Source organism: Saccostrea cucullata, unplaced genomic scaffold, assembly GCF_032062105.1.
Source record: "Saccostrea cucullata isolate Sc308-1 unplaced genomic scaffold, CSIRO_AGI_Scuc_v1 ctg6041, whole genome shotgun sequence".
Lineage (NCBI taxonomy): Eukaryota > Metazoa > Mollusca > Bivalvia > Ostreida > Ostreidae > Saccostrea > Saccostrea cuccullata.
In genome coordinates, this window is record NW_026929230.1 from 3,259 (window position 1) to 15,530 (window position 12,272).

General features: G+C 33.9%; 2 protein-coding genes across 2 annotated transcripts; both read left to right on the top strand.

Annotated features, from left to right (window-relative positions):
• The first annotated feature begins 533 nt into the window (after positions 1-533).
• On the top strand, positions 534-8,783 carry LOC134280178 (chromosome partition protein Smc-like). Its single transcript, XM_062762604.1, has 3 exons — positions 534-1,056; positions 8,612-8,685; positions 8,775-8,783. The coding sequence occupies exons 1-3, from the start codon at positions 534-536 to the stop codon at positions 8,781-8,783; spliced, it is 606 nt and encodes a 201-aa protein (XP_062618588.1).
• An 89-nt stretch (positions 8,784-8,872) lies between these two features.
• On the top strand, positions 8,873-10,486 carry LOC134280176 (uncharacterized). Its single transcript, XM_062762602.1, has 3 exons — positions 8,873-9,000; positions 9,088-9,196; positions 10,109-10,486. Exons 1-3 carry the CDS (start codon positions 8,908-8,910, stop codon positions 10,306-10,308), a joined length of 402 nt encoding a protein of 133 aa, XP_062618586.1. The 5' UTR covers positions 8,873-8,907; the 3' UTR covers positions 10,309-10,486.
• Positions 10,487-12,272: the final 1,786 nt, after the last annotated feature.

Here is a 12,272-nt window from a genome sequence, read left to right on the forward strand (position 1 = left end):
TCTTTATAGCGCATGTTTCATAACGTCCGATGAGAAAATAAAATTACTAACAATACAAAATAGCATTTTATTTCATTTATGATCAATGTTTAAAAGAAAATTGATTTTTTCCAAAAAATTAATTTTATTCTAACCAATTATGTCACATAGAAAGAACAAACAAATTGTGTTCAAAGATAAAAAAAAAACTTTCGCGGTTTTCCAATTTCTTTGGTGTTTATAGAATACAAATGCTTCCCTTCAATTTCTTAGTCTTAGGTGGTAAATTTTAAATTAATTACATACATTTCAACATTGTTTTGCAGAGGCATTCATCTAAAATGCATAGAGGGAACGGAAAACATAAAAATATTATGACTCAAAAGGGCACCTCTTCCTGGAAGAATGTTGCTTTCATACTAAGATATACGATTATTTATATCATCATATTTGCTTCCTTCCTCATCATTCCTTGCATTCATTCCATCTTATTTGGCCTTGAAAGAAAACAGTTGGAGGACGGAAATGGAAATATATCAAAGGTCCAAAACGAAATGGGAAAGGAGAAGAAAAATATTTTTGAAAGATTTCGGAATGTGAAAAGCAAAGAATTAGAACTAGAACAAACATTGTTTAAAGATAAACAAGATCGATTAGAGGAAAAGATACAAGATATGAGTGATAAATTAAAGAAATATGAAGATGAAATCGAGAAATATAAAGATGACCTAGAGACCATTAAAGAGCGGTCTGAAAGTTTAGAGCAACAATTAAAAAGTGAAAAGGAACTAAGAATGAGTTTGATGCAACTATCTGAAAATAAAATCAAGAATTTGGAAAAAATGGCATCGCAACGATTAAAGACTTTAACCAAAGAGACAAGAGAAATTAAGAACAAACACAGTCATTTAAATAAACGGGTTAGCAATGGTGAAAGTAACGATAAAATGCATTCTAAAAATTACGCAGAACTTTCGGTCAAAGTTTCTGAAACTAATAACCAAATGAAAAACCAAGAGGAAAAGTTTAACAAGGAGAGCAAGATAAACAAAGATAGAAATGACAACTTTACTAATGGTAAGACTTCACACATAAAAAAAAATCATTATATTTTAATAATGTATAATACAATTTGTCTCCGTTCATCAAGTATAATGATGATCCGAGACAAGTTTCATGAAGTAACATGACCTCACTGCTGACTCATTATTTTATTATGAAGATATGAATGAAACATAAAATATATTCTGCATGACCATTTCATTTTGAAATAAGCAATCCAATACGATACTCACTATCAATAGAAACGCAACATCCTAATTTAAGGGTAAAAATTATATATGGGATATAACTATGTACCAAAAAAGTTAGGACATCTTTTACTTTGCTAAATCAGTTGTTTTACGGTGTGTACATGTATATATGTCAGTTGATTCGCTAAGCAAGAGCATGTTCTACGTATGAACAATTTCTAAAACGAGTTAAATTATTGACAAGCAAGTTGATGAAACAAGAATATTAGCAGTCTCGTTTAAAGTCATCATTTCATAAGTTCTATGGTCGATACGATGATGTTGTCAGCAAATACAATTTATCATTAAGTCAAATGCTGACTGACTTTTTTCATACTAATTATTATTATTTATACATCGAATTGACGACGGATTTTTTTTTTCGTTATTTCCCAATCATGACAAGGAGCACACGGCGTGTGTGACCGGTCAGCAGGGGATGTTCACTCCTCTGTGGGACCTGATCCCACCTGTTCGTGATCTCCATATCCTTCTTTATTATGTGTTATGGGTCAGAATAACCCTAAATGCCAGCAAAGATCAATCACACAATTTAAACTTAACAATAATTTATTAACATTAATATATACAAATCATAAAGTACAAACTTAGCAAGAATCTAAAAATACATACATCAGAGTGTCCGTTGCTGCACACAATGTCCAGTGTAATTATATCCCAGTCTTTTTATACACCTGTACATCAATGTTACTTATACGACAAATTATTGTTTATGCATCGAATTGACAGGGTATTTATACAGTACTATAAATCTAGAAAATTCTAGAAGTTGTAAGTACATGATATTACTGCAAAGTTCTGGACATACACAAAGTTCAAGAATGTTCTAGAAAAAATGACCGAACATGTTGACCACTCTGGAATGTTCAAGAAACTTAATGTTACTAATAATATACATGATGAAACAATACAAATACAACACACCTCACAACACCTCCCCCCTTAAAAAGTTTGAATGTCAATGAAAACTTATATTGTTAAAGTAAAATATATATACATTAATACAATTCTAATTTGTTCATGATACTCTGGACAAGGCATCTGCAATAACATTGTCTTTGCCTTTGATATGCTTAATTGTTATGTTGTATTCTTGTAACAACAAACTCCATCTAGTCAGTCTTTGATTTTTGTTTGACAATTTATGCAAAAATGTCAGGGGGTTGTGATCAGTATATACAAGAATTGGATGCAATGTAACATTCAGATAAACATCAAAATGCTGTAAGGCTAACAACAAAGCAAGGCATTCCTTTTCAATGGTGGAATACTTTTGTTGACATTTTGTAAGTTTCTTTGAAAAATAAGAAACAACTCTATCTACCTTATCACTATGTTCTTGAAACAAAGCTGCCCCGATTCCAACATCACTAGCGTCAACAGTAAGCTTAAATTGCTTAGAAAAATCTGGAGTTGACGGAACTGGGTTGCTCATAAGGACAGATTTGATTTTATGAAAGGATTTTTCACAATCCTTTGTCCATTCAAAGTTAACCCTCTTTTGTAAAAGATTTGTAAGTGGATTAACTACTGAGGAAAAATTTGGACAAAATTTTCTGTAAAATCCAGCCATGCCCAAAAACCTCATTAACTCTTTCTTGTTTGTAGGAATCGGGAACTTTGCAATAGCTTCCACTTTAGCCATAATGGGTGTAACATAACCTTGACCTACTTTATGACCTAAATACTCTACATAAGCATGACAAAATTCGCTCTTCTCAAGGTTCACAATTAAGTTTGCTTTAGCTAAAATGTCAAATAAAGCACGCATGATTCGGAGATGTTCGTCCCATGTGTCGCTGTATATGATGACATCATCAATGTAGGCCTCGCATCCCTCGAGGTCTTGAAGAAGGGAGTGAATCATCCTTTGGAATGTAGCTGGTGCGTTTTTCATGCCAAAGGGCATTACTTTATACTGGTAAAGTCCGTCTGGTGTAGCAAAAGCAGATATTTCTTTTGCTCTTTCTGTTAACGGCACTTGCCAGTAGCCTTTCAACAGGTCAAATTTACTGACAAATTTCGCGTTTCCAATGTTGTCAATACAGTCATCGATTCTTGGTACTGGATATGAATCAGTTTTGGTAACAGAATTCACCTTTCTAAAGTCTGTACATAATCGGTAGGTACCGTCCTGTTTTGATACAAGAATACATGATGAGCTCCAGTTACTTTTACTAGGTTCGACAATGTCATTGTCCAACATGTACTGCACTTCCCTTCTTAGGTGCTGCAATTTTATTGGATTAAGACGGTACGGATGTTGTTTGATAGGCAGAGCGTCACCCACTATGACATCATGACAAGCTGCATTAGTTTTCTTTGGAACATTCGAAAAGATTTGATGATACTCACTCATCAAGTTTTTAACTTGTTCTTTTTGGTGAATGTTCAAATGTCCAAGTTTAGCATCCAAATTAGCCAAAACTTCTGAGTTTTTCAAACGAACACTCTGATTACAATCTTTCTCATTCATTTCTACACTCGTATTACTTTCAATACAATTTTGAACAGTCTTAGCATCGGCTAAAGTGGAAACTGGTTTTACAGAATTTCGGTCACACCTTTCAAAATACTCTTTCAACATGTTTATGTGACAAACCCGTTTCTCTTTACGTCGACCTGGTGTCTTAACTACATAGTTTACATCACTAATCTTGCTTTCAATTTCATAAGGGCCGTAATATCTGGCCTGTAAAGGATGACCAGGAATAGGTAAAAATACAAGAACCTTATCACCTGGCTTAAACACCCTATTTCTGGCATATTTGTCATACCACATTTTCATTTTCATCTGAGAACTCTTCAAATTTTCTTGTGCTAATTTACAAGCATTGTAAAGTTTTTCTTTGAAATCAGACACATAATCTAAAAGATTAAGATCACTAGTCTCAGTCAGCCAGTTTTCCTTCAACAATTTCAAAGGTCCTCTAACTGTATGACCAAACACCAATTCAAAAGGACTGAACCCAAGAGACTCCTGGACTGCTTCTCGTGCAGCAAATAGCACAAGATGAACCCCTTCATCCCAGTCTTTCTCATACTGATAACAATAGGTCTTCAGCATTGTTTTTAAGGTCTGGTGAAAACGTTCTAGCACCCCCTGGGACTCAGGATGATAAGCAGTTGATCTATATTGCCTTATACCCAACTCATGCATGACTTGCTGGAACAACCCCGACATAAAATTTGAGCCTTGATCCGACTGAATTGCCTTGGGTGCTCCTACAAAACTGAAAAATTGGTTAGGGCCTTAACTATGCTCTTTGCCTTTATATTCCTAAGAGGTATGGCTTCAGGAAATCGAGTGGATGTACACATAATGGTAAGTAAATACTGGTTCCCAGATCTAGTCCTAGGCAAAGGTCCTACACAATCCACCAACACTCGACAAAACGGTTCTTCAAAAGCTGGAATTGGTTGGAGAGGGGCGGATGGTATCTTCTGATTCGGTTTACCTACCATCTGACAAACATGACATGACTTGCAAAACTTCGAAACATCCTTTCTTAGCTTAGGCCAATAAAAATGACTCAAAATCCTATTATAAGTCTTATTGACACCTAAATGACCTGCCATAGGTGTATCATGAGCTAAACTCACTACATCTTGACGATAAGCAGCTGGTACCACTATTTGGTGAACAACACGCCACACTTCGTCTGGGGAAGCGTCAGGTGGTCGCCATTTTCGCATAAGGATGCCATCTTTCATATAGAAACATTCTCCAACTTTAGTGGTCTCTTCTGGTGGAAGTGCCCTCTTACTAAGTTGAATGATATCTGGGTCTTTATGTTGTGCTGAAAGTAACTGCTCTCGGCTTATGATATCCTTGCCTTGGCTTTCTGGTAGATTTAACTCATCTTCATCACCACTAAATTTTGATAAAGGTTCATTCGTCACCGACTTCTTGATATTGTGTGGTTCCATGCTTGTTTGAGTGCCATCAAGGTCAGATAAGAAAGTGTCATTCAAATCAATATCAGTAGAAGAATTTGCACTGTCAAAGGCTTGAGTATGGTCTGCCTCCATTTCTCGTCTTTTGGCCATTGCTCTGGTAACAGCACAGGCTGGATATATGTCATCATCTTCATCATTACACATGACATCTAAAGTGATTTTCTCAGAAACTATAGGATCTGGTACAACTTTTCCACCAGCTAAATCGTTGCCAAGCAGCAAGGAAATGCCTGGAACGGGAAGAGTAGGTCAAACTCCTACAGTAACAGGTCCAGTAACTAAATCTGACTTCAAACAAATTATCTGCAGGGGAACATCAATGACGCCTAGCTCTGCACCCTGTAATAAAACTGACCCACCAGTAGAAGTCTGCTCAGACAAAGGAAGCACGCCCTCTAACAATAACGTCTGTGCAGCACCAGTATCTCTCAAAATCTGGACAGGTTTAATTTCGCTAGAATCACCGAGTGAAACAAATCCCTGAGACATAAAGGGCTTATAATCCTCCATAGAATCAATAGAACTGGACTGTGAACCCTGGACATCAGGAGTGTCAGAACAAATCGAAACTAAGGCTTCTCTATCACCTCTAACTGCCGCACAAGCGTGTGGTTGAGTTTTATCAAAATCATTTTTTCTCTTAAGTTTAAAGCATTCACTGATCAGATGACCTTTTTTCTTACAATAACTACACGTAGGAAGCGACCCTATTCCAGATGATCCTTCAAAACGTCCTGGACCGGACTTAAAACCACCTTGGGATGGAGACTGGGAAATTGTGGAAGACTGAGACCCTGAACCACTCTTTTTATATGTGTCTGAATTTGTAGAATTATTGCTAGACTGAGATCTTGAAACAAAATTCTTTTTATGAGACAGAGCATAAGTATCAGATATGACTGCTGCCTCTTCAAGAGTTTTCACATTCTTATCTTCTAGATGTGTTTTCAAATCTTGAGGAACACATTCCTTAAACTCTTCTACCAGGATGACTTGGCGCAAATTAGCAAAAGTTTTATCAAGTTTCTTAGATCTAAACCAGTGATCGAATAAATCTTCTTTCTCTCGTGAAAATTCAACAAATGTTTGATTATCAAACTTTCTATACTTTCTGAACTTTTGTCTATACGCTTCAGGTACTAATTCATATGCTTTTAATATTGCTGCTTTGACCTTCTCATAGTCTGAACTCTCAACTACCCCTAATGCAGAGTATACCTCAGCCGCTTTTCCAACCAGTACACTTTGTAACATCGTTGACCAAACATTCCGTGGCCATTTAAGATTCTCTGCGACCTTTTCGAATTGGGGAAAATACTTGTCTACAGATTTTTCTTGAAATTTTGGAACTAATCTGATATTTTTTGCTGCGTCAAATTCAGTTTTGACAATACTTGATATCGCGATTACTTAACTTTGCAGACCTCTTTCGCGATGGAGGTAGGAAACGTCTGTTGGGTTGGGGCAAATGTGCTATTTAATATAATGCAAGATCGATCATTGTAGCATTTACAAGGACAGATAAGTAAAAAATCCTGGTGGAATACTTTGCTAAACAATCGCTGAACCAGCCTAATAAATTTTTGAGAGGAGCCAATCCTAAATTGTTACATTTTTAACGATATTTTTAATTAAGCGGACTCTTCTAGTTAAATTTTCATTGAAAATCGTCACATTTTCGAGCAGATAAAATATTCTAAACTTTCCTTATATGACAATGTACTATTTGGAGTTCAATATCTGGCAAAACTTTGTGATTTCGGCATTAAATTGTTGGAATCAGTTGATTGTCACTACTGTAAACAATGTCATGTGCCCCAGAAATTTAGACCTTTCTCGACTCCCCCGCAAAAGAGCGGTAGTAAGTTAGCTAACTGCGAGGTACTTATTGGTAGTCGCGATATTACGTATTGACGGTTCTGGTTGGTGCTGTAATTTTAATTTCTCTAATTCAAAGTTCATTTCACGCTCTCTTTCTCGCTCTTGTCTTTCTAATTTGTCTAATTCAAATTTTCGTTCATGCTCTCGTTCTTCTCTTTCTCGCTCTTCTCTTTCCCTTTCTCGATCTTCTCTTTTTAATTTTTCTCTTTCAAATCGCATTTTCTCTAACTCTGCTTGAAACTGATATTCTGCCATTTTATAAGAGCCTAACTCTGATTTAACTGTATATTCTGGAAGTTCGTATTTTTCAAAGATGTTTTCTTCTACTAATTTGTTTGCAACCTTTATTCTAATATCTTGCTTTTTCTGAGAGGATTTAACATCTAACCCAAGATGCAAACCTAATGCGATCAAGTCATCCTTTTTTAACGTATCAAAAACCTGAACACTTGGTGAATTAAGAAAGTCTGTGACCGAAAACACCATGTTGATTTCTGCTGGCTTATAATTTAATTTAACGATTCAATTAACAAAATTCTGACAATAAATTGCAAAAGTGCAAGAAATTCTATAACCCGGACGAGCCCCCAATTCTGTTATGGGTCAGAATAACCCTAAATGCCAGCAAAGATCAATCACACAATTTAAACTTAACAATAATTTATTAACATTAATATATACAAATCATAAAGTACAAACTTAGCAAGAATCTAAAAATACATACATCAGAGTGTCCGTTGCTGCACACAATGTCCAGTGTAATTATATCCCAGTCTTTTTATACACCTGTACATCAATGTTACTTATACGACAAATTATTGTTTATGCATCGAATTGACAGGATATTTATACAGTACTATAAATCTAGAAAATTCTAGAAGTTGTAAGTACATGATATTACTGGAAAGTTCTGGACATACACAAAGTTCAAGAATGTTCTAGAAAAAATGACCGAACATGTTGACCACTCTGGAATGTTCAAGAAACTTAATGTTACTAATAATATACATGATGAAACAATACAAATACAACACACCTCACAACATATGAAAAAATTGAAATGATGTAAGGACCAATGTAATATAATATTAGAATTTTTGACTGAGCATGAACAGACTTTTCCTTGAGTATTGTTTGTTATCTAGACAAATTAATCAAAACCAAGAAAAAACAAACAACTGATATGATAAACAAATTAAATAATCCTTCAGTTAGTAAGAACGTCGAGACTTGGGGAAACAATAGGAGGAAATATCTGCCACTGTCAATCATTCGGCTATTTATGATGGAAAATCTTTGTAGGGCAGTTGATAAAGTTATTCACGGAATATACTTTGTAAATAAATAAATATTAATTATATTGCATCGCTTTTAAGGTTTTTTTGACAGCGTTGGTATTTACCATATTTCATACAATATCAATTCTCCTGGACTACCTTCCTACGAATGATATACTTTGTATTTGTTTTCTTTTGTAGTGGATATCCTTCTGATCTCTCTCATCATAATCCTGTTACTCTCCAACATCAAGACAAACTGGACAGTAAACTCTGTAAATAACTTTCATAAAATTAGAAAAGTTAAGAGGGAATGCAAAAAGTTTAATCTAACTTTTTACATTTTTTTTCCTTTGAACACTAGATAAAATAAACATGTTGCTTAATAATTGCTTCAATTTCAGTTGAAACAGCATGAAGACCTCAAACGTCTTAACCCTATTTTGAGACAGGATAAAGCAATAATTAGCTTTAGTGGGGACTGTAGAAATTCTCACATGGAATTAGCTAAAGAATTTATTGACCCCTGCAATTCTTTTGTTATCAACGATAATAAGGATATACGTCAATTACATACAATCCATGCGAAGGTAACACCGATATAGAAATGAATATTTAATACTGTACGCACACAATTACTTGATTATGCTACCCTTTGTTTTGGTATTTAATTGTAGGTTTTCATTGTCTTCATTGATTTTAACGAACGCAACATTATACTGGAAGGGGATATGGAACCTGTGAAAATTAGAAAGGAGACAGTAGAATATATAATGAAAACTGGAGGTAAATTTAGCGCTTTGTTCTGTTTACGTTTTATTATTTTATTTCGCTTATTTGAAAACAAAATACTTAAAAACAAAGAACATGTAAGGATCTTATATTTAAATATTGAAACAATGAAGTCCGCTTAAAAAATGGTTCATATACCTGTGAACATTTCGAAAATTGTATTCCGTCTTTCTCGTTTAAATGTGAATGTTCAACATGTTAACTTCTTCTAAAAATCCCTGAGTAATCAGTTATACTTGTGAGCAAGATGACCCCCTAAATCAGGTGCCTAGAGGGATTGAGCTTCCCATGTTGACCGGTCACATACACCGTATTAATTAGGCAGACAGAACATAAGCATAAAAACAAAGGTCTAACATTTGGGAAAAAACTCGTCAACCAAAATACGCCCTAACCCTAACTTTAAATAATTAGCGATATTTGCTAAAAAGGTAATCTTACCGACTTTAAAGGTGGTTGTTGAATTCATGTAAAACCAACTTACTCAGTATTTGTCAGTAAGCTTAATCTTACTCTCTGCATGATACCGGAATTTATGTTTCGTATCGATTCAAGATTACAAAAACCATGGCACCTGAGCTTAAGGTTGGGTCATATAAGGGCAGATAATTTTACTGTTGAAATTTTTAAAAGTATTTTAAAATAATGCATTGGCAATGACAGTTTTATATGTTCATATAAAATAATTTTATTTTAAAGAGTCAGTTATTGCAGATCATTAGGGGTTATCTATTTTTTAAAAATCAAGAAACTTGTTACTTTTTTTGTATAAACGTAGTAAAAATCATGAAAAAATTGACTTTTAATTTGGTATACTGTTTATTATCTTCTTACGTTTCATTGTTTTTATGGTCATTGAAATTATAATAATTGTTTTCTCCTTAATAAATATGACATTTACAACAGGAACCCCTGTGGTGATATACTGTAAACATATGGGCTCCAGGACACTTGAGGACCGATGTCTGTACTCCAGAAAATTGACCTCGATACAATACCATTCTACATTAAAGAAATTGGCATTACAAGATTGTGTTCTTAGCATTGATCAACAATTTTCTGAATATCAAATATCACATTTGAAAAACATTTGTAATAATCCTTAACCGATTTGTTCAAGTGAGCAATTCAGATCTCATGTAGTCCAATGTCTATATTCATCCATCCATATCGCATCATCTCGTCTTTAAACATTTCACACTTTCCCTTATTCTGCAGAACCCCTGAGCTTTATTCAATTAAACGTCGCAAAGCTTTCTTGGGTAAAGGAAATTCAAGTTTGTTCAAATAAATGACCACACCCTTTTTCAAAAAAGTAATTTTCTTTCATATCTAATGCACGCATCCACTAATATTCCAAAATATGAACGGGGCACTTTGATAAAGGATGGCTGCACTTAAGGATATGCGAAATTTGCGTCAAAATAAACTTTTAAAACAGATATTTTTCTTTCAATTGCAGAAATGATCATCTAATCTACAACTTTACTTGATTACAATAAATAAAAGTATGTATTTACGATGTATGAATTTGTTTTCTAAGGCGGGGGTCGCCACAATTTCTTCAATCTCCGTACGATAATGAGGACGCCCACTTTTTTTACATAGTCAGCGCATGTTTTTCTATTGTTCTCCTTTTAACAGTTGTTGTATATTTGCACAAATAATGTTGTGTTCAAAGGAGAATAATAGACGAACATGCGCTCATGGTTAAAAAGAGAAAAAATGCTTCTTCTTACACTGGCTCTATCTATTGTAACCGAACTGGGACACGTTGTGAATACTAAATTCCGTCACGTGACTTATTGGTAGCATGTTTTGAGCTAACTAGGGCACTGTAGTCGAACACGTTAAATAGTCAGCCATCGATTTAAAATATTCTTTACTTACATGGATGGGCTCACGCTCACACGCTTTAAACCTTTGTAAATATTTTACTTGTGCCATAATACAGAATAAAAAGGAAGATGGAAAATATAGATCTCTTATATTTAAATACATGTCATTGTTATTCATCCAGTCTAAATTTAGATTCATTCTTATGATGTTAGCTCCGCCTCTCATACATAAATAATGTACAATCAAGGGCAGCTAAGTGTAAATGCTCTGTATTCGTAAAACCGTAAGGACAAAACACATGAAATTAATTACTGTATTACAGTCTAAAATTATTTTTTCAAGTTAAATTGGGTGTCAAATTGACATGATTCTGTACTAAATATATAAAGTTAAGATTTAAAATCAACAGAAGTAATCGAAGAAACCCTAAATACAGCGTTAAGTGCAGTCATCCTTTATGAAAAAATTCAGAGAGCTTTTTTTCTTGCAGAAAAATGTCTTTTTTTCTACCTTCATTTGCCCCCATGAAGAACAGACTGAATAATCAGTGCAGGAAACTCCCAATAGTGAATAGTTGTTAAATGCCAAGGACGACACGCAGTGCACGATACAAGATCAAATTTTATCTATATTCATTCAATCTAACATTACGATATACATGTATACAATTATGATGTTTCATATTTTACAATGTTATTTGTACAATAAAGCTGCTACATGTCGTTGCTATACCAAATAGCGTGATGTTGTTTATTTTACCTTCATTGGAAAGTAATGAATAGATTTAAAGTAGAATATAATTGGTACACTTTATTTTTTTTTTAAGTATATAAATAACTTGATTTAAACATCATAAATATACATACACAAAATTAAATACATATTATTGAAAATCATTTAAACATTGCATTGCTACCTTTGTTTTACTTGTTTCTTGAAAACATTTGGAGTTTTGACACTTTTATGAATACAAGTTAATCATTTCAGAATATGGCACCCGGGTTTTTGAAGGAATTTCCAAAACATTTACTTTTAGATGGATTCAGATTTGAGCGTATATTGATTATTACTCTTTAAGAAAGAATTTTAAACGCTAACTTATAATCTTAAAATCTGGAGGTCACCTTCCAAATTTGAGATACTTAGTAGTTTAATAGAAATGGACATGTAGATTCATTTCAGATTTGGTTCTCAAAAATAAAATAACTAAACAATAAGGGAATTGATTTAT

Excerpts from the sequence above, each read along its gene's own strand:
- LOC134280178 (XM_062762604.1), top strand. The coding sequence starts at position 534 with ATGGGAAAGGAGAAGAAAAATATTTTTGAAAGATTTCGGAATGTGAAA. Across the intron at positions 1,057-8,611 it reads AAATGACAACTTTACTAATG|TGGATATCCTTCTGATCTCT; the intron begins GTAAGACTTCAC and ends TTTCTTTTGTAG.
- LOC134280176 (XM_062762602.1), top strand. The coding sequence starts at position 8,908 with ATGGAATTAGCTAAAGAATTTATTGACCCCTGCAATTCTTTTGTTATC. Across the intron at positions 9,001-9,087 it reads TACATACAATCCATGCGAAG|GTTTTCATTGTCTTCATTGA; the intron begins GTAACACCGATA and ends ATTTAATTGTAG. Across the intron at positions 9,197-10,108 it reads ATATATAATGAAAACTGGAG|GAACCCCTGTGGTGATATAC; the intron begins GTAAATTTAGCG and ends CATTTACAACAG.